At 39.4% G+C, this 21,472-nt stretch overlaps 1 protein-coding gene across 2 annotated transcripts in view; it reads right to left on the minus strand.

The window, feature by feature from the left end:
• The window catches only part of TDRD3 (tudor domain containing 3), a 378,807-nt gene that overhangs the window by 170,862 nt on the left and 186,473 nt on the right, over positions 1-21,472 (minus strand). For both annotated transcript variants that reach the window (XM_089668374.1, XM_089668381.1), the window contains one exon: positions 9,087-9,228. In XM_089668374.1, coding sequence (XP_089524500.1) covers positions 9,087-9,228 — 142 coding nt within the window. The remainder of the gene's footprint in view (positions 1-9,086; positions 9,229-21,472) is intronic.

Here is a 21,472-nt window from a genome sequence, read left to right on the forward strand (position 1 = left end):
ATATTATAGATTTTACAATTGCGACTCAAGTCATTTTGTAATTGAATGTTATTAATTACCTTTCCTTTTCAATCTGCAGTGCTGTAATTTTCTGTAAAATGCAATGCAATATGGCTACCTGGGGGAGTTTTCTACACAGATGGTGTACAGAATGCCCCCTGAAAATGTAATTTCCTGCTTGTGTGATTGGCTTACTGATTTTCTCAAGTCTTCACTAAGATTCAAGTCAGATTTTTGGCATCCCCTGCAACATTAATGTCATTTTTGGTGAGATACTCCCAATAGGAAATCATGTCCAAAGGGATGCAGACCCTGCCACTTTCCTCATTAGAGCTCTGCAAGGGAAGCAGCTGATTGACAATTATAAAACCACTCCACACAGATTGACTTTGCACATGGACACAGACAAACAAACCGCTATTTCTCCAGAATAACACAAAAGATAGGAATCTTCCACAATGTATGTTAAAAAACCTTGCAATGTCCATAGGTCATCCAGACAGAAATGTTTTTTGCACAAAAAAAGTGGAGTTACTCTTAAAATGGTCAGTGTTTATTCAACCAACTTAAATCTTTTTTTTTTTTTTCAAAAGAAACAGCTCAGTTTAAATTTCAGGCATGGTGCCAGTGTGCCAGGATGAATGACTCCTGCACATACATGGAAGTGACTTCATCATGTGCCTGCCAATTAAGATGTCCGAAGACCAGCACCAGTAAGAAGCCGGGAAGAAGCTGCTGGTGTCAGACTGCTGGAGCAGAGATATGTATTCCTACCTTTAGTTCCACTTTAAAGTCTAAGACTATACAGTCCCCAGGGCTTAAAGCTGCTGTGTGATTTCACTGCAAAACCATCAGCCTCAACAATTCATCCTTTTAAAGATCGTAGGAAAAAAATGGAGCTACTCGCAGGATCAACAGGTTTTAAAATTGTTACAGGAAGGACAAAGAAAAACCAAAGTCACTATTATGATCGTAACACAGATTGCATCGTATTTGTGATTATACTACGTTAGTTACCATGGGCATGTTCTCTCTTAATGCCAGGGTGAATGGGCCCCACATGATAAAAAGGTACCTAGTAATCCCTAATCCCAAAAAATAAAAATATCAACAGGGTACATATGTTCATAAAATGCATTTTTCTTTATCTTTACACAATGTTTAAAAAAACACAGCCAAAAAGGTATTCAGTTGCTGATTTACCTTTATGCTGTATAAAAAGAGAAAAAGAGAAATGCAAGTAAACCAACTAGCCACATTCCTAGAATTGCAGTCATTGTACAAACCATAATCTTGCAATACATAATAAAAATAAACCGTAAAGTAAAAGAACTGAACAATGAATAGATAAGAGTACTCAGTTTGTAACAAATTAAATCACCCCTTGGAAAAGCAAAGTTTCTGATCAGTAGAGTAAAAAATAGCACAGAAGAACACAATTCTACAGAAAAATGATTTCTCTTTGATAAATATAATTAATAAACTGTATTTTAATATAAATATTATTATACAGGATTTATATAGCATCAAAAGTTTACACGGCTCTGTACAAAATGAAGGCAGGCAGAACAGTTACAATACAATTCAAAACAAGAGGGATCAGAGGGCCTTGCTCATTAGAGCTTACACACTAATAGTGTATGGTTTAAACAAAGTACTACTAGAAGAGAGGACAAAAGTAGTTAATGTTCCACTCAGATTAATGAATACAAAAGCTAAGCTACAATACAAAATATACACACTACATCTGTTTAGTATTTATTAATTTAAAACAGGCAGAAGCCTATAAAATAAAGTGAATGGCAGTAACAACTTCAACCGATTTATTCAGACTGCATAATCATAACATATGACCAAGTAATAAGTTTCAGACCTATGGAAAATAAACATTACTAACAGGCCTTTCAACAGACAACATTTATGGTGTACAATAAGCTGGCTGTATTATTTCAAGTGTGTTTCAATCTGGCCTGTGACTGTGATTAAAATTGTCACCTCTCCACCACAAACTTAGTATTTAAATCAGATCATTTTCATTGCTGACTTGTGCATTTTTACAAAAAAGGGTGCTACTGTTCCCAGTACAACTTCTCTATTCTCCCCACTCAATTTGGGGTTCATCAGACCTCATTATCGTTACACTATTAAATTGTGGGAGTACGTAAGATAAAGATAATGACACACATACAGAACTGACGCGCGCACGCACGCACGCACGCACGCACGCACACACACACACACACACACACACACATCTCTGCAAAGGTTCAAAGGTTTTAGGCAGGTGTGAAGAAATGCTGTAAAGTAAGAATGCTTTTAAAAATATGTGTTTCAATTGTTTATTTCCATAAAATTACAAATTTCTACCAAACAGGTGCTAATAACCATCAATTTCCTATGTAGGTTTAAACACAGTCCTTAACTGAAACAGCTGGGTGAAGAACAGCCAAACTCTGCTACTAAAGTGAGGTCGTGGAAGAAAGTTTCATGTCACAGGTTATACACCATGGCAAGACTAAGCACAGCAACAAAACGCAGGGTAGTTGTTATGATCCGCCCGGTGGTGTCTCTAGCAGCCCACAGCGCAGAGTTCCTCAGGGAGCGGGGTCTAAGTCCCAATCTGCTATTCACCAGGGCCCCTGATGGTGGGGATGGACTTGGCGCAGACTGAGACCAGGTCGCGACCCCTGAGTACGTCCGGCAGTGATAGAGAGCACCGTCAGGGGTGTGCGAAAAATGGAGTCTGATGTGAAGAGGCTGGCAGACTTACTGACAGGGAGCGATCCGTGCGGGATGGATGGATCGTCTGGGTAGCGTGAGGCGTAGTCAGGCAGGCCAGGTCAGCAATGTGCGGGCAGCGAGGTACCAGAGGAGCAAGCAGAGAATGGTCGGAGTCACAAGCCAGGTTAGGCAATTAGCGGGCAGCGCGGTACAAAGGATCAGGCAAAAGGATTGTCAGGCAAGCCAGGGGTTAATCAGGAGAAGTCAGCAGGGTCAGGTACAATGCAGAGGTCGGCAACGGAATAATCACAGGATCAGGAATCAGGAACAGAGCAGATAAGACCAAACGGCAATTTTGACATTACTCTGTTCTGTTTAAATAGCCCGCCCTGCGCTGTCATTGGTGCCAGGCGCGTGTCCGCGATCGTGAGTGCGCATGCGCGGTCATTGCCACAGCTGCGCTCGTCCAGGTCCCGTTGCTCGCCGGCTAGAGCGTGTCAGTGTTCTGCGCATGCGCCGCCCGGCGCGATGCTGCAGAACACCCGCACCCTGACAGTAGTTATACTGCATCAGCAAAGTCTCTCCCAGTCAAAGAGTTCAAAGCAGACTGGGGTTTCAGTATGTGCTGTTCAAGCTCTTTTGAAGAAGCACTAAGAAATGGGCAACTCTGTGGATCATAGACACAGTGGTCAGCCAAGGAAACTTATTGCAGCAGATAAAAGACACATCTTGGTTACTTCCCTTCAACATTAGAAGAAGTCCAGCACTGCCATCATCACAAAAGTGGCAGAAACCAGTGGGACCCAGGTATACCCATCAACTGTCCAGAGAGGTCTGGCCAGAAGTGGTCTTCATGGAAGAACAGCAGTCATAAAGCCATACCTCCGACATGGAAACAAGGCTAAGCGACTCAACTATGCAAGAAAACATGGGAACTGGGGTTCAAAAAAATGGCTGTGGATTGATGAGGCAAAATTTCAAATACTTGGCTGTAGCAGGAGGCTTGAGAGTGGTATAATAATGAGTGTCTGCATGCAACAATGAAGCATGGTGGAGGTTCCTTGCAAGTCTGGGGCTTCATTTCTGCAGTTGGAGATTTGGTCAAGATCAATGGTGTCCTCAATGCTGAGAAATAGAGGCAGATAACACTGTTCAACAGGTAAAAAGTTTTGGGCATAAAATTAGCTAATCTTACATAATTTTGGGGTGCTGAAAACGAAAATGACCCTAAAAAATGTTGATTGGCTCTAGTTTCCATGATATATTCACCCATCTAATGACGTAAGCCATTCAAAATTATGATGCAACTTCAGCTGCATATTGCGCAATTGATACTGGTGACCAATAGAAAATTGCATGTATACTGAGATGATGCAATATTAGCCTTTAATTGCATCACTTCACTGCATAAAAGCTGCAGTATCTGTAGCTGATTGTAGTTCTACAGCGTCTTTACATTTCGTTTTATGCTTATATAGGCTACTCAGTAATGCCTCGAACTTGTGTGAATAAAACAGATAATTTCTGCTATATCTGCGGTGAAATAACTTTTATCTCACAAAAAAGGAGGATAACAGGAATGATTAAGAAAGCCTACAACTTGTATTTTGGCTGCAAGATAGGAGACCAGGACAAGAGCTGGGCACCACATATATGCTGCAATTCTTGTGGGACGGCACTGGAGCAATGGTTGAATGGAAAAAAGGCATCTATGCCTTTCGCTGTGCCAATGATTTGGAGAGAGCCAACAGATCATGTTAGTAATTGTTACTTTTGTATGGTGCCTCCAATTGTAAAAGGGCTAAATAAGAAGAAAAAGTTATCTGTGCACTATCCAAATATTCCATCGGCAATACGTCCAGTTCCTCATGGAGAGGGGCTACCAATTCCTAAAGCACCAGAATCCTTCGTGGTTGAGTCAAGTGAGGAAGAACCTGAAGCGTGTAGTCACATGCAGTTGTAAGAGATAGCCCTTTCCTCGAATACAAGAGAAAAGCCAAGAGAAGCAAAACCGACACAAACTGAAGACAAAACTAGTGAGAATCCTAAGTATTAAAATGATTCAACTTAGCTCATGGCTATAATTTTTCTTGGTAATCCTATGCAATATATTATGCCATTTAGGCTTTGTTATGTAGTCAATATCACTTGCTTTATATTTGTGGAAAGACATCTATCTATATAATTATTGTGCATTATGTAGTCATTACGCCTATAGTAGAAAACTTTCCGTTTACAGAAAAACTAGAGCCAATTGACAAATTTCATTGTTATATTTGAACTCAGAATGTGAAATTCATTAAGAAATGGATCCTTTTGTTTCCAAAACTGGCAAAAAATAAAAATTTGTTGAACAGTGTAATTATCCATCATACCATACCATCAGGGAGGTGTGTGGTTGGTTCCAAATGTATTCTGTGGCAGGACAATGACCCCAAACATACAGACAATGTCTTTAAGAACTATCTTCAGCATGAAGAACAACACGGATTCCTGGAAGTGATGGTTTGGCCACCAGAGAGCCCTAAGCTTCTTACACCTGAACCTTTGGAACAACCTACCCGCAAAGTTCCTTCACAAACTGTGTGCAAGTGTACCTAGAATTGATGCCATTTTGAAAGCAAAGGATAGTCACACCAAATATTGATTTGATTTGGATCACTGTTCATTTACATTACATTTTGTTAATTGATAAAAAAACTATTAACTCTTCTATATATCAAATAGATAAGTGAGCGCAATCTCCAGACGTAATAAGAAGCAGCTAGCATAAAAGGCAATCCTCAACACCTCAGTAGCAAATAATAAAATGAATATGCAGCGCTAGACAAATGACAAACCAAAATTGGCTCATAGACATTAAACACGTGAACATATGCGAACACACTTATAGTGCCAAGGTGATGTGATAATGTCCCTGTTGTAACGACTGTTGTTGATATAACAATTATTCCAATGGTGACAGTGGTGATAAGTCAATAAACTGAGAAAACTAAAGGTGCTCAGTGCTCCGTGACTTCAACTTGCTGGTGAAAAGCTCTGGTACAATAATGCACTTACCAGAAGTACATATAAACAGGGCATTATATGTATAGTGTATCTGTAATGACATCTAGGTCTGGTCAGCGGCTATGGTGACATCCGGAACTGGGTAGCCACTCAAGGATGATATAACTCACACTCCAGGGTTATCCCGGGCTCACCGGTAGGTCCAACGCTGTCCAGATTCCTCTTGCACTTTCCAATGAGCTCCACCTGTTGGTCTACCAGAATTCCAGTGAGTTCCTAACTTCCCGTGTACACTCAGCCAGCATTTTTCTCTGAGATCTCTACAATTGAGCCTAGAGGTGGTTGAGATTTGTCAGCAGGAGGAGGTCCCAGGCGGGGCTACATGTTGGTTGCCCAGATGCGCATATATAAAACCCATTGTATACAGTTAATGATGGTCTGCCAGTGATTCTTTCTAGGATGATACTGGATACAGCCTAGGATTAGGTGGCCTTCATCAGTCCTTCGATGTCACTGCATTCCTTTTTCAGACTTATTTTCCTATTATTTTCACCTGGTGATCCTGCCAGTAGCACTCGGTGATGTAAGGTTTGAATGCAGATGCTCAACCATGGAAATCCATTGCATGAAGCTCTCTATGTACTGTTGTTGGGCTAATCTGAAGGCCACACAAAGTTTGGAGGTCTTTAGCTATTGATTATGCAGACAGTTGGTGACTGCTGCACACTGTGTGCTTCAGCAGTGGCATTCTATTCAACGGCACCTGAAAACGGCATGTTTTTCCGTGCGACAAACACGCCGATATCGCGCAGACAAAATCGCAAAACACCCAAAAAAGGTTTCATGGGCATCACACATCCATCAATTTGGTTTGCGCAATCACAGCGCATTTGTCGTCTGGAAAAACATGTCGTTTTCAGGTGCCACTGAAATCAATGCCACCTGCACGCACGATCGAACGTTTTCACAGCGTGATTTCAAATTGTAGGCAGAATCGCGGTGCATCCGCAGGCAATTTGAAATGCCCTAGTGTGAATGGAGCCTTATGTCCCAGTGCTTTGTTTCTGTTCTGTTGTGGCCGAGGATGTTGCTTATTGCTGGGCAGATTAAAAACATTCAAAAGACACAAAAAGCATAAAAAAGCATCATAAAAGTGCATGCAAAAATGCACAGCAAAACAGACAAAACAAAAAACTGCACTGGTGTGCACCAGGCCTAAAATGCATTGAAAACGCAGCAAAAACACTTCAAAAATACACGTGTTACGTTTTTGATGCATTTTGCGTTTTTATTCTGCTCAGCAACAAGTTGGCCCAAAAAATATTTAAAAAAAGCAAAACGCATCAAAAATCGCTGTAAAAAAATCAAAGTGCACTGCAAAACAGACAAAAAGCAAACTGCATTGGTGTGAATTAGACCTGAAATGCACTGAAAACACAGCAAAAATGTATCACAAACACACATGCTGCGGTTTTGACGCATTTGAGTCACATGACCTATGAAATACGCACCCTATATATGGTAAAATCAGAGCAAAATCATGGTAAAATCGCAGCAAAACCGTGGGTAAAATTGTGGCAAAATGGTATCAAAACTCGGCAAACACTGCAGCAAAATTCTGGGTAAATTCACAGAAAAAATTGTGGTAAAATTCTGGGTAAAATAGCAAAATCGCTGTAAAATCGTGGTTAAAATTGAAGAAAAAACGGGTAACAAAAGCAGCAAAAGCACATGTAAAAATTACATGTAATTGCAGGTAAAATCACAGGTAAAATTGTGGCAAAATCAGGGGTAAAAATGTGGCAAAAGCACAGGGGGGAAAAAAAAAAAAAATCGCAGAGAAGTCAAGGACAAAATCGTGGCTAAAACCGCGATTTCAGTGGCCATTATAACCACCTTTGTTCCTATCAACAAAGTGCTGATAACGCTATTTTCGAACAACAATTTATGGGTGCATTCCTAGTGTGTATAGTATATACACTGTGCAGAGTCTCCTAGTTGAAGCTATGGGAGGAGGGACAGACCCAGAGTGCCCTGAACTTTCAATTCTTAGAACACTGCCTGGGTGGGAGGTTCAAAGCAGGAGTCTGACTGCGCCCACTACAGTGAGCAGGGAGGAAATACATCACAGCTTCCTGGAAGAAGAACTACAGAAGGGATGTGCCAAGACCAGTGGCTGGAGGAATAGCAGCCACTGGTCTTACAAACCACAGAGGATTAACGGTTTATTTGAAAATCATCAGCTTATTTCAGAGCAACTACTGAGTGAACCAGAAGATAGAGGCCATCTTCAGTGAAAGTAGGAAATCAGCATCAAGGACATGGAAAAAAATGTTTGCCAGGAGCTCTGCTTTAAACATGTTATGTGTGCCTAGCAAGGAGAAGCAGAATTACAAGTGATTTATTTTAACTTCTTTCAGGAAAAAATAGTGGAGGTAACAGAAACCGGTTACTATGAGCTCCACCCTAACATTTATTTTAACTACATTTTATAAATCATGTAGTGTAATTATACATTTCAAAATGTATTAAAGATTATAATGCGAGTTGATTTAATTTCCCAGTTATGCAAATGCCTGCATACTGCCTGAGTTTAAATATACCCATATCAAGAGAAAGAGCATGACAAAATAGTGTTACAGCACGCATCAAATTGAATCTACGTTAATTTCTCTCTCTCTTCATTCTGCTACTTTGACATGAAGTTTGCAAATTATGTAAACCATGAAATGCTAATACATAAAGTGGGCATTTTGCCATTGCGAGTTGTGTCTTTTTTATCCTCTAGCCGTTTCCATGGCTATGTCCACTCTGGTTTAGAAAAGGTCTTATTCCATATACTGTACATATTAGACAAGAGACTAAATTAGAACAAATATAGGTAGCATGAATGTCATACCACAGAAAGATATTTTATATGTATATTAAATCATAAGGAAACACAGTGTCATAGATATCTGGCAGTGTGTCCCTTGCATGTGAAGTTGCACTACTAGTGTCCTTGGTTCATCTCCATAAACGTACTTAAAAATGTTAAATAACAATTTAACAGAAAAGAAAAAACACACACACACACACACACACACACACACACACACTCATAACATTTAGAAAGCAAGAATAATTTTTCCCCTGTGAACAGTTTTTATCGTTGTTACGAGGAAAACTATCCAGGTTACATCTCTGTATCACTATCCAGTCCACAGTAAATGGTTTCTGCTTGAGTAAATAGGTAAACAGTATTCTAGGGAAATAATAGATGCACGCTTCCAAAAAGATACGCATTCTTTGCCTGAGGAGTCAATTTAGTAGCACAGCCAACAACAAGAGCTCAAAGTGATTTGTGTTAACCTCACCCTCTGTAGCTCCCATTTCTCAATGAGCGGTTCCACTTCACCTCCAAGCACGACAGTATTGGTGTCATCCAGGAGCAAGCATCCATTTTTCACTTCAACAGTTCCTAATAGCTTTATTTTGGTGCCAGGTGGAGTGTTCAGGCTAAGAGGGAGAAATACGTGTTGAATAATACAATTAAATGTTAAATTTTCATAGATTCTGCCAAGAAATACAATAATCAATTGTAATTCAATTTTAAAAGCATAAACACAAACAGAACAGGAAGGCTGCTTATGAAAGCTGAGGCATTCAACCTTCTGCATTGTACAATTAAAAAAACTGTCATGATTTAAGTTTTTTTGCTGCAATGTACCTGGAAAAGCACTGGAAGCAATTACAAGGTCAGTGAAACTATGAGAGAAAAACATATGGTATAACCCACAATGCATACAAGTTTCTTACCAAGCGGAACGCTGAACAAACAATTATTCTATGTCTATTAATGCAAGGCTTTCTCAGCAACAAAATGTATTATAACACCATTTCAGAAGGCAGATACGAATCTATGAAAGCTACAAAATACTGTACAAGTTACAAAACAAAATTCATTCACATTGATGTCTAAGGTACCCATTTATAGGGCAAACAAAAATATTTCTTTATTTATATTGTCCTTTCAATTAATTGTCCATTTACACAAAGCCCCTCAAATGTCACACTAATTTGAAGATTTCATTAAGCATGCTTACAAAACTTGTGTTATATATATGAGACATAGCAGGGAGCCAGGGGAAAGTAGGGAGTGGCAAAGTGGAAGAGAGAACACAGTATACTGCCAGCCACAGTAAAAATGGGATTTTTTTTGTTTCTTCCAACTTACCTGTAAAATCCATATATTGGAGTACATCATGGGACACAGAGCAGGCTTTAATCATTATCTGGGTTATGTTCCATATATAGGTGAATGGCCACTGGCAGACCAACAGCAGACAGGTAGTCCTCCCCTATATAACCCCTGGCATACAGGAAGTCCCTCAGTTTTGTAGCAAGCAATGAACTCCCAGAAAGAGGGGAGTGACCTTCCGTGATGTACTCCAAGAAATTGATTTTACAGGTAAGCAAGTAGAAAAGCAGTATCCTTTGTGGCTCCCACATCCACTTGGTAAAACCTTGTAAACACATGAATCGAAGATTACGTTGAGGCCTTGCAGACCTGAGCCACTGACACCTGATGCTTGATAACAACTAACACATGACGCTCCCACACTCTTGGTAGAGTGCATTTTTAGCCTAAAGGGGGAACCTTATCATTCAAGCACTTAGTGCTGCCCTACTGATTTATACATGCCACCGCCATCGGACTAATGTTTTACTGGAGACCCCCAAACCAGTTCGTCCAGTGATCCAGTGAAACCGAACAGCCCACAACTCCAGAACATTGGTGGTAAAACGCATTTCCTGAGGAGACCAAGGCCCCTGTACTGAGGCAGATCCCAAAATGGCTCCCCAAGCGAACAGACTGGCATAGATAGACATTATTCACCAGACTACTGGAATGAAAGACGTCCCTCTGTCCAGGTTCTGAGAAAACGTCCACCAGTCTAATGCCCATGACGCATAGGGAGCTAGGGACAAATGGCAATCCAGACACCAAACTTTCCTGTTCATACAGACTGGATATTCCTTTTTAATGGACTGGAGTGAAACTGAGCGTAAAGAATGGCCTAGAGCACCATCATTCCCAGCAAGCGCATGGCAAAGAGGTATCGAAGTGAAAATTTGTCTATTTTAGCTTCCAGGACCTGATTTCTCAAAAACAGAACTTGTTCTGTGTCCCCAGCCCCCTGGCCCTGTGTTTTCCCTCTGGATCCAGATGCCTGTGGGCACAGAAGAGACTGTCTGGATGATGAGGTACCAGCTGGAAAACGACCCATTCCTCTATAAAACCAGAAGCCTACCCTTCTTTTTAAGCCACAAAAAGAGAACGCTTTCCCTGGAGATCTCGTGGATATATTTGTCCATTCCTCACCAAAAGCCGTTCTCCATGAAAAGGAAAACCCGCCAACCACTTTTTACACGACAGCTTTTTAACAACCAAATCCTGTGTCTATGAACAGACAACAAATCTCAATGCAAAATCTGTTGGCTAGAGCCGCGAACCACAGTCTGAGGCTATTCTGTATATTCCTTCATTGCAGGCTTTACAGAAAAATTATTTCAATCTAAAGTTTACAATGAATTGCCACCAAGAACAGATGTTCCTTGACAATGAAATCCAAGTGAGCCAAGATGGGACTTTGGAATCCACACTATTGTGGAAGCTTACTTCAGCCAACACAATTCTTTACACTGCAAGTTCACATCCTGCCCCTTTGTTGAATAGCATACCATGTAGCCAATAACTGAGGGTTCGGCAAAATCGTAGAGGAACTAGACTTTAAAATATAGATCCTACAATGGAGGCTATTGAAAAGGGGTTATAGTAAAGTCACTCTTTTTCTTTGTTTATCCATTTGGGTGGTACTCAGATGCTCTTATGTGGTGATTTCCAAAATGTATTTTCTAACAATACATATCATAAGGCCAAAGTTTAAACAAGAGCTGACTTTATTTTCTATAAGAAACCTAAGTTACCCTTCTATGGTCCTCTTGGAAGCGGGGACTCCTTGTTGTTGCCCTGGCAGCCTTAACTGTGGAGTATTATATGTGGTCCATACAGAAGCAAAGAGCATTGGGGAATCTGTTTTGAGTGGGGTGCCCCTATTTGGCTCTGTTATGCCGTCTGCTAAAAGGTGGAGCAAATAGAAGCCTATACCCATTGTTTTTGTATTTAACATGTGAGTTTACTATGAGGTGCCATCACAATAGGGTTATTGTAAAAATGTAACATAATGCTCACTTGCATGTTTGAATACAAAGTATTTTTTACTTTATCCATTTGGATGGTACTCAGGCTCCCTCACGAGGCGATTTCCAAAAATGATTTTATAACAATACACTTCCCTGTCTTCCCATGCAGTCCGCTTTTTGCATCTCCCCCTTGGATGAATTGGGATGTCTGACTGGGGTTTCTCTCTCCCTTGGGGGTCTTGGTTGTCACTGGAGGTGTTCATGAGTGCATGAGGACAGGTATCCCGTTTAATACTCTGCTTTCCTGATGAAGCAATGAGTGTAACATGCTGAAACCACCAATTAAGGCACAAATTTGCTAATGGCACTTAGAATCTACTTGAAAATTAGAATGAAACTAGCTAATGGCACTTGGAATCTGCTTACAAATAACGCACCATTGTCCAGTGTTTTAAACCAGCACTTTTTTGTATTGTATTTTGTATAATAAAAATGGATTTTATTTTCAGGGTTTAGGTTTCCTTAAAAATCCCACTTTTCTTGATCATTTTGGGGGGTTTTTTATTGAAATTTACGGAGAACCGATCAGCAAAACTGTATTCCACTAGAGGTCCAAATCTCATGTTTGTGCTATTAATTAGATTCTTAAAACCACAACCCCCTCCCCACATTCATCCTGGCTCTCATGGCAAAATGCAGGGTTTTACTGTGTGGCCACCTTTCAGAGCGAGGTCCAGGAAGTGACAGTGCAATGCAAAGTGCGTCACACTGTACGTTTTTCTTTTCAGGTTTATTGAAGGATGAAAATTACAATTCATTCATTTCTATGCACTGCAATAGGTAGAAATGGACAGTACAAGAAGCCTTCAAGTGAGTGCCAGTCCATTGCAGAAAATGTAATACAGTATGCATTTTTTCCATACCACACTGCTCAGTTCCCAGGGGCTCTGTTGCAATGTGAATAGGGCAAATAGAAAACAATTGTTTTCTTTTTGCCCTTGTAGTGACTATTGTTTCTGTACTGGAGAAAAGCACAGTTCTTTGCACAAGTGTGAACACTCCCTTACATCAGTGTTCTCAGTACCCCCCCCCCCTTTACATTAGTGTCTTCAGTCCCCCCCCCCTTCTTCACATCACATTTCCCACCACACCCCCCTTTACATCACAGACCCCACCTCCCCTTTACATCAGTGCCCACAGTCTCTCCTTTACATCACAGCCCCCCCATCCCCCTATTACTGTCCTTTCTTTCACAGTCTCCTCCCCCCCATCACAGTCCCCTTCACATAACAGCCCCCATATAGTGTAGCACCTTCTCCTTCACTGCCCTACCCTACACACAGCAGCTGAACAGAGTGCATGATGCATGCCAGCTATAGACTGAGAACAGCAACTTTTAACAGTGGCAAATGTCACAAAGACAAACATTATAGGTTAAATATCCCCAGTAGGACACAAATAGCAAAAACAAAATAAAATAAAACAGAAGGAGTTTTAACCATACCTTACTTATCCAAAACTAAAAATATAGAATATTTAAAGCCCAACTATGTGATGCAGGGGAAAACAAACTTGCAGTGGGGCCCCCTGCACTGCAAAGGTTAAATGATTATCCTGTCTAGGGAAAGGCACATCTGGCACTCCAAGCTGTGGGTAGTTCATCAGCATCATCACATACAACGCAGAGCTTTCAACCATGCATTGTAAGTGAAGAAGGCAGAAGTGCAACCACTGCCGGAAGCACCTTAGGGAGGAAGCTTCACAAGACCAGTTGTTCCACTCCTTACTAGTCGTTATTACTCCTCATCTATGCACCCCTAGACAAAAACTAGCATTTACAATACATAGTTGACATTCATATACCCAAATCATCTATTATATGTTTGTATTTTTGTCCATCTAGTCCTGAGATATATATATAACTCTGCTACACAATACATTCCTACTTAGCAGAAGAGGGAATCTGATTTCTCTGTAACAATTTTGCTTTCACTTATAAGTAATTTCCCCACTACCCATCCTGTGGTTGGACAGTGGAAAGAGAAGCAGTACACTGATAAGCTGTTCTCACTGTCTTCTCACTCGCATTGTGTGACTGGACAGTGAAAGGAGAAGTAGCACAATGATAAGCACTTCCCGCTCCAACTACCAGCATGCTCACATTGCAACACACCAGATTCGGTTCTGTACAGGGACTGCAAGAGGCTGCTACCAAATCAAATTCAAGTACACTGCTTACACTTAAAAAAAAATTCAGAGTGTATTGTAAGCTCCATTGTCATTTTAATTGTTCATTAAAAACAATCAAAATAAGTACTCTTGCTTAGATAAACGGACAAGCTCCATGAAAATGTTAATGTTGAAATTGTCAAATTACATTTCTGTCCATTAAAGACTTGTAATGTATAAACGGACATGGCATTCATTGCTATTTTTGGGAAAACACCTACTCTGCACTACCAGCAGTTTAATATTAAATTAAGTTACCGTTCTTATTTGTGCTATGGCAGATTTATTATTTACCCAAAGGCCACAGCCAGGCAAACAGCAAGTCTCTGGTTTTTCTCAGGCTAAACAGGATTATGAAAACTGTACATTTTGAACAGCTAACATGACTCAGAATACTTGTGTGATAATTTCCTGAAGGAAGAAATCTGAAGAACTTCTGTAGTACAGTAAGGGCACTATGCTGCAGTGTAAACTGGTATAACCAATTTCCAGTATAACCAGCAATCATTAATAAATGTAATAATTCCACACTTCTATGCACCATCAATCATCTCTAGATCTTTCAGATTACCTCAACTCTTACAGCTGAACTCCAGACGAGGTAAATACATCTAAAAAAAAAAAAACGTACGGTATTTAGGAGTTTTTGTACAGATACAAAGGATTCATATATATGTCTATCCATGTGCTCTTACCCGCTGTCCTGCCCCTCTTAAGGAGAGGGTGTGGGGTAAAATGTTTTTTTTTTTCTTACATGTTAATGCAACATTTTAGTATGCAGATGTGGACCCGGATTTAAAGGGCAGACTTTGCTTTTTTTTAGTATAATAATAATAGAGACAACGAATTTAATTTTTTTTCTTGGAGAGTCCCCATTAATCTGAATGATCTTGAAGTATGTAATCTTATTATGTGAAGAATTCCATTCAAACATAAATTACAATCTTGACTTGTGCGACTCATATTTACAGAACCTCCCTTCCGAATTACAGTTTCAGCTCCAAATTTATAAGCAGTGCAGCAACATTGCCACACTATCACCGAAAGCTGCACAGTTGTACAGGCTTCTCTCCTTTAATAAAATTGCTTACTTGATTTCACCCCACACTGTGAGAATCTAAAAATGTGCATCATGTGTTGACACAAGTCAGATACGGCCCACCTCTTTTCCAGGTTGGAGGAAATCCAGCATCATCTAGCCTTTCTCTCCTGAGCCTAACTGTAACTGACCTGGTCCCTTCATTCAATGGATTTCACTTCTTTCAATCACAGAGGCTCGGCTTCTAAGGCTCCGTTCAAACCAATGTGTTTTTTTAGTGCTTATTGCAGAAACGCACTACAGTCCATTTAACATGGTTTCCTATGGAACATGTTCATATCTATGCATTTTGAGCTGCTGCTGCATTTTTGGAAAGGGTCAGGAACTTTTTTAAAAGCAAAAAGCAGCATTTTTTCTACAGTAGAGTTCAATGGAGAATTTTCTGAAATGCATGGCAGTGCGTTTGTGCCATATTTTGCGTTTTGCATTTTTATTCTGCCTAACAAAAAAAAAAATTCCAAAAAAAAACAACTGAACAACACACTGTAAAAACGCGTGTAGAAAAAAGCAAAACAAACTGCAAAAAGCAGTGCAAAAACATACAAAAAGCAAACTGCATAGGTGTGAACGGGGCATAATAGTGTCTGAAAGAAGCAAAAATGGATATGAGAATTAAAGATTAAAAATGCAGCAAGGGCAAGACATAGAAACTGGAAACTAAGCACTGGTAAATGACAGTATTGGAACAAATTCTTAAATTTGATGAGGCATGCACCAGGTTGCAATACCAATGGACAGATACATGCAGGGGAATCAACTACATTATAATGGGGCATGAAACTATCTGGAGTGACATGTGCCACATTAACTAAACAGAAAGACCTGTTTCAAATCTATATGCACAGATTTCTATTTCAGAACGAAATAGAAACTAGTGAAGGTCTACCCCTAATTAGCAGAGGGAATACAGCCAATTTTCATATAGAAAAATACAGCAGATCCCTGCCCAGTATGATCTTGTTGTACTCTCCTCCTCCCTTCTGCTCTAAGCCTAACAGGGGCAGAGGGGTGAGCATGCAGACATGGCAAAACAGAGAAATAATCATTCTTAAGTAACAAAGGGGCTTGCGCCCCCTTTGTCCATTAGGAGCGGCATCTGTTTCATTTTTTATATGAAGCATGGTGCTTGCATCACTTTTGTTAATTCCTCCAACTGTGTTTAGTCATATGATATGTTGTTTTCCTGCAGTGTGAAGTAAACTTGCAAGAGTGGACTTGAAGTCCAGTAAAAAAAAAAAAAATTATTTAGTATATACTGTATATTTTTTTTAATATTGGATAAGGAAAAACTGCCACAAGTGCATTAATGGATTTTGTTGCCCATGTTGGATGGCAGGTCTGCTTTAATGAAGCTGTTATTAAACAAGTAAAAATATGAAGCTTTGTAGCCATGCCTTTAATGCAGGCATATTAAATACTGGCTGGAAGCCTATCCTGTTTGACACAAAGCCATATCTGGGACAGACTTGCAGAGAATTACATAAAGCATATGTCCTTGAAAACAACAATAGTATGCAGAATTCAGCATATTCACATCTAGGAAGGTTTAGAAGATGTCACATAGCTTGTAATCAGATATAAGCAATTGAAGTGACTGATGAAAACCATTTATTACATGGTCATCAGAATGTTAATGCATGATTTGACCCCGCTAATGATCTTTTCTTTACCAGTGATTATCACACAAGAGGCTCATGCTGCAGAAGCATGCTTTCCTATTACCCTGTCTGTAGATCAGTCAGTACATATCGATGTACAGGGAAAGCAGGAAGGTTTGCATGGTGCAATTATACCAATGCTTTATTTAAATTTACTGTCTGCAAGCATGAAGCTGTGGATAGACCTATAACTTTGTTCAAAGTAGGAGCTCAAGCACATGCTGCAGTCCATAATCCAATACTGTCACTTCACAGTCTTATTGAAATGTGTATAACTCTACATAACAGTCATTAGGGGGCATGTCCAAATTTCAACTTGGGCTATCTACCTGTACTCGGATTCAAGGGCTTTCCTGCAACCCCCAATACTGGCTTTCAGACAACCCCCCAACCTCAAAAATAAACTAATCAGTAGGAAACTTCCTTCTAATTAGGAGGTCACAAATAATGGAAGCAAACCCTGCAATAAAAAACGCTGCAAACTGTGCAACCAAATCAATCCATCAAAAAGCGTCAGATACTCAAAAGGGATCTTCAGTATCTCCGGATCATAGAGCTGCACCTGTAGTAATGTTGTGTACCTTATCCAGTGCAGAAAATGTAGCAAAGGATCTTACGTTGGCGAAACAGGACAGAAGTTGCAAACAAGGATGAATTTGCACAGACATACCATCAAGGAACATAAAGAAGATCACTTCTGCACACCTGTGGGACACCATTTCGCACAACCGGACCACACTCTGGGAGACCTCAATATTTTAGTTCTTAAAGGAAATTTCAAAACTATTTAGGAAAGGAAAACTTTTTAACTAAGAATGATAATTTTATTTGATACAAGATAATGGCCTTAATTTGGACATGGGATTCCTCACTCATTATCCAACAGTTTTACGACCCCCTCTGTGACTGTTGTTGTCCCCCCCCCCCACACACCAGTCTTTGCTTTTGCTGTGTCTTATCTCTAGTCTAATCCTAGTTTTATAACCATTGCTGTGTACATTTGTTTGTGTGTGTTTCTTTCTGTTTTTTTTTCTCCCCCTTTCAACATCTCTTCTAACATTCTGCTAAAAATTTGTGAAGTAGTACTGCCTGGACCTTGAAGAAGGGGACATACCCCGAAAGCTTGTCCTCAAAATTGTATGTTAGTGCAAATAAAAAAAGTATCACGTCAGTACTCAAGGGCTTTCAGGGAATGTAAAGAGTATTTCCATATGCAAAAAACAAGCAATAGCATCTTTTACCATTGATCAACCCATTATGAACAGTTTCACTTTTAAACAAAATCCCAGCTCCAGTCTGAGGAAAACAAAATAAAATATTACCCAATTAATAAACCTGGGATTACTGTCATGTTCTATTATCACCATAGGATAGGCAGACATAGGCGTACCTCTCAAAAAGTTCTGGAAAAGAACACTATCTAGCATTTACTGTAGAGGTCAATGGGCAGCAGGATGAACACTGAATATAATAATTCAAACTTTATCCTTTTTCAAACTTTATCTTTTCTTCGTCTTGAAGAAATACTATTCCGCTTACCACTATTTGAAGTATGTTCGTTCAGACTTAAAAAAACATATGTATATTTTCAAATGTACTTTTAGGATTTGATCATGAGCCCTGACAAGAAACACAATTTTTACAAGTCTGTCAGAAATATTCTGAAGAAATATTTTAATATCCATCTAAAAAATGGCTGAACTCTGGCTTCTTGCAAATAAAAGGCTGACATTCCCAGCCAGGCAGATTAAATAGGTTTTGCATATTTGGGATATATCAGATTTCTATCCAATAGATCTGATACATTCAATCTATAGTTAGTAAATCTAAGTTGCCTCTAGCAGTTGGAAAGGTTCTATAAGATTGATGTTGCCAGAAAAATCTCAGCCATATACATAATCTATTATCCTCAAAGGGCAAAAAGTCATTTCAATTACTACAATTTAATTATGATGCCCCAGAGTCAAAATACTTTTGGTGTCTTCATCTTAAACAATTTATTTCTGCACTAGCTCAACTCTTCAAGGCAAAGACTGTTAATTTGTACAGTAGAAAATCCTTACTTGGGAAATTGCCTCTGCAATTATAAAAGCAGTTTGTAGTGCTCCAAATGTGATTCACAACATGACTGATGCAACATTAGATATGCTAGGCTAAGGCAACAACTGCTTAGTCAAGACAAATTCTAAAAGGTCTTTAAAAGTTAACTGGAAACAGAACCAAATTATATCACAAAACATTCTACATGTACATCAGTGTAAAGGCCAATGATTGGCTTCTGCTTGTGTCAGAACTGCTTCTCTCTATATAGGACTATCTCAGAGGTTTCTCAAACTGATGCTAAAAGCACACTGCATTTATAGTCCAAAGCTAATCAAAACAGACTCTAAATGAGACAAAATTAATCATAGAAATGTTTTTGGAGTAAAATGGTCTCCCCTTTCATTACAAAAGCTGGAAAACAGTGGGTATTGCCATGTAGTGGTGATCCAAGACTTCAGACCAGCACTGATCAGCTGTTTTCAAAGAGCCATAAGGTAGCTAAACAAGTCACAGCTATTTTTTTTGGCGATACAAAACTTGGAGAAACCTACTGAAATAATTTTTTTTAACGGGAGATAAAATTTTAGTGAAAATGTATTTATTTTCTCAAACTAAGATTTTCAAATCTCATCACAGAGAAGCATCAGAGAAAATGGAGGAATGGAAGAGTAGATAGTAGTTGCATGCATGCTTCTTTTCTCTAGAAAACAAACCGCTGCTCTTCAAAGCCATGGTACAGGTTTTTTAATACGGTTTGCCCTGTAATATATTTGCTATGTATTTTTTATGGCATTCATTTATGGATACAATGGATTTTATGTTTTAGCTTGTGAAGTTTTTTTAGGTGCAACCAACAGATTTCCACACAGATATTAGCTTATGGCGGTGGTCAATATATGCAAGTTTTTTTTCTTCTTGTCAAACAGTGCCAAGGTAATAAACACAAGCTCTATTATGATGCAGGAAGGACACACTTTTTAAAGATGATTTTCTGGTAACCACACAATACTGCAAAGGTATCAATTATCTAATGCATTTATATCCTTATTTATATAATGCTTACAATGGATGCGGCACTTAAAATAATTGAATTGAACACTGTGAGGGAAAAAGATTTACAGGGCTTTGTAAGTGTATTAGAAAAAGGGAGTCACATTTATAAGTGAATACCTGCCCTTTGAGCTCTATGCATTTTATGCGGTGACTTAGTTAAAAAGCTAGTATATTAACGGGGAAGAAAATGCATAAAATAAAGGTGCAGAATACCTAGAATTTACTTGAGAATCTTGGCAGGAAAGAAACAAAAGTGCCTCTACCAATTTTTTACAATAACAGCGATGAATCAAAAACAAAAGGTTATCTGTCCATGCTGTGACTCATATCAAACTTGTTTTTTTCTTAATCTGATCAGGATATTTAGTTGTACATGTCATTATGTTCTTTCAATGGTGCCACATATATGTCATGTTAATATGGATGTCTTCAATCCTGTTCAAATTTTGACTTAAATTGATACTTACACTACACTTATTTTTTTTATCATGTTTACTTAAGTTTAAGTTTCTGCATACTTTAAAAAAAAAAAAAAAGTATGATGAAACATGCACACATCAACAAATTTCAAAACCTGTGACTCAAACTTAACCTGTCCTTTTGACACTTTCTGTTCACATGTAAAAATCAGTAATTTTTGCTAGAAAATTGCCTAGAATCCCCAAACATTATACACTATATTGCTGTATTGGGACACCCCTCCAAACCATTGGATTCAGGTTTTCCACCTCCATGAACACCTAGTCATGAAGACTGCTTCTATAAACATTTGGGAAAGAATGGGCCACTCTCAGGAGCTCAGCGAATTCAAGCGTGGTAATAAGTCCATCCGTGAAATTTCCTTGCTACTAAATAATCCACAGTCAACTGTTAGTGGTATTATAACAAAGTAGAAGCAACTGGGAACAACAGCAACTCAGCCATGGAGTGGTAGGCCACGTAAAATGACAGAACAGGGTCAGCTTATGCTGAAGCGCACAGTGCCCAGAAGTCGCCAACTGTCTGCAGAGTCAATAGCTAAAGACCTCCAAACTTCATGTGGCCTTCAGGTTAGCACAACCAGAGTGCATAGAGAGCTTCATGGAATGGGTTTCCATGGCCGAGCAGCTGCATCCAAGCCTTACATCACCAAGTGCAACACAAAGTGACGGATGCAGTGCTATAAAACACACCGTCACTAGACTCGAGTGGAGACATTTTCTCTGAAGTGATGAATCACAATTCTGTCAGGTGTTTTGATGGACATGTCTGGGTTTGGCGGTTGTCAGGAGAACGGTACTTGCCTGACTGCATTGTGCCAAGTGTAAAGTTTGGTGGAAGGGAGATTATGGTGTGAGGTTGTCCATCAGATGTAGGGCTTGGCCCCTTTGTTCCAGTGAAGGAAACTCAAAAGGAATCAGCATACCAAGACATTTTGGACAATTTCATGCTCCCAACTTTGTGGGAACAGTTTGGGGATGGTCCCTTCCTCTTC

This window comes from Staurois parvus, unplaced genomic scaffold, assembly GCF_062004578.1.
Source record: "Staurois parvus isolate SC_StPar_1 unplaced genomic scaffold, SC_StPar_1.0 ptg000007l, whole genome shotgun sequence".
NCBI lineage: Eukaryota > Metazoa > Chordata > Amphibia > Anura > Ranidae > Staurois > Staurois parvus.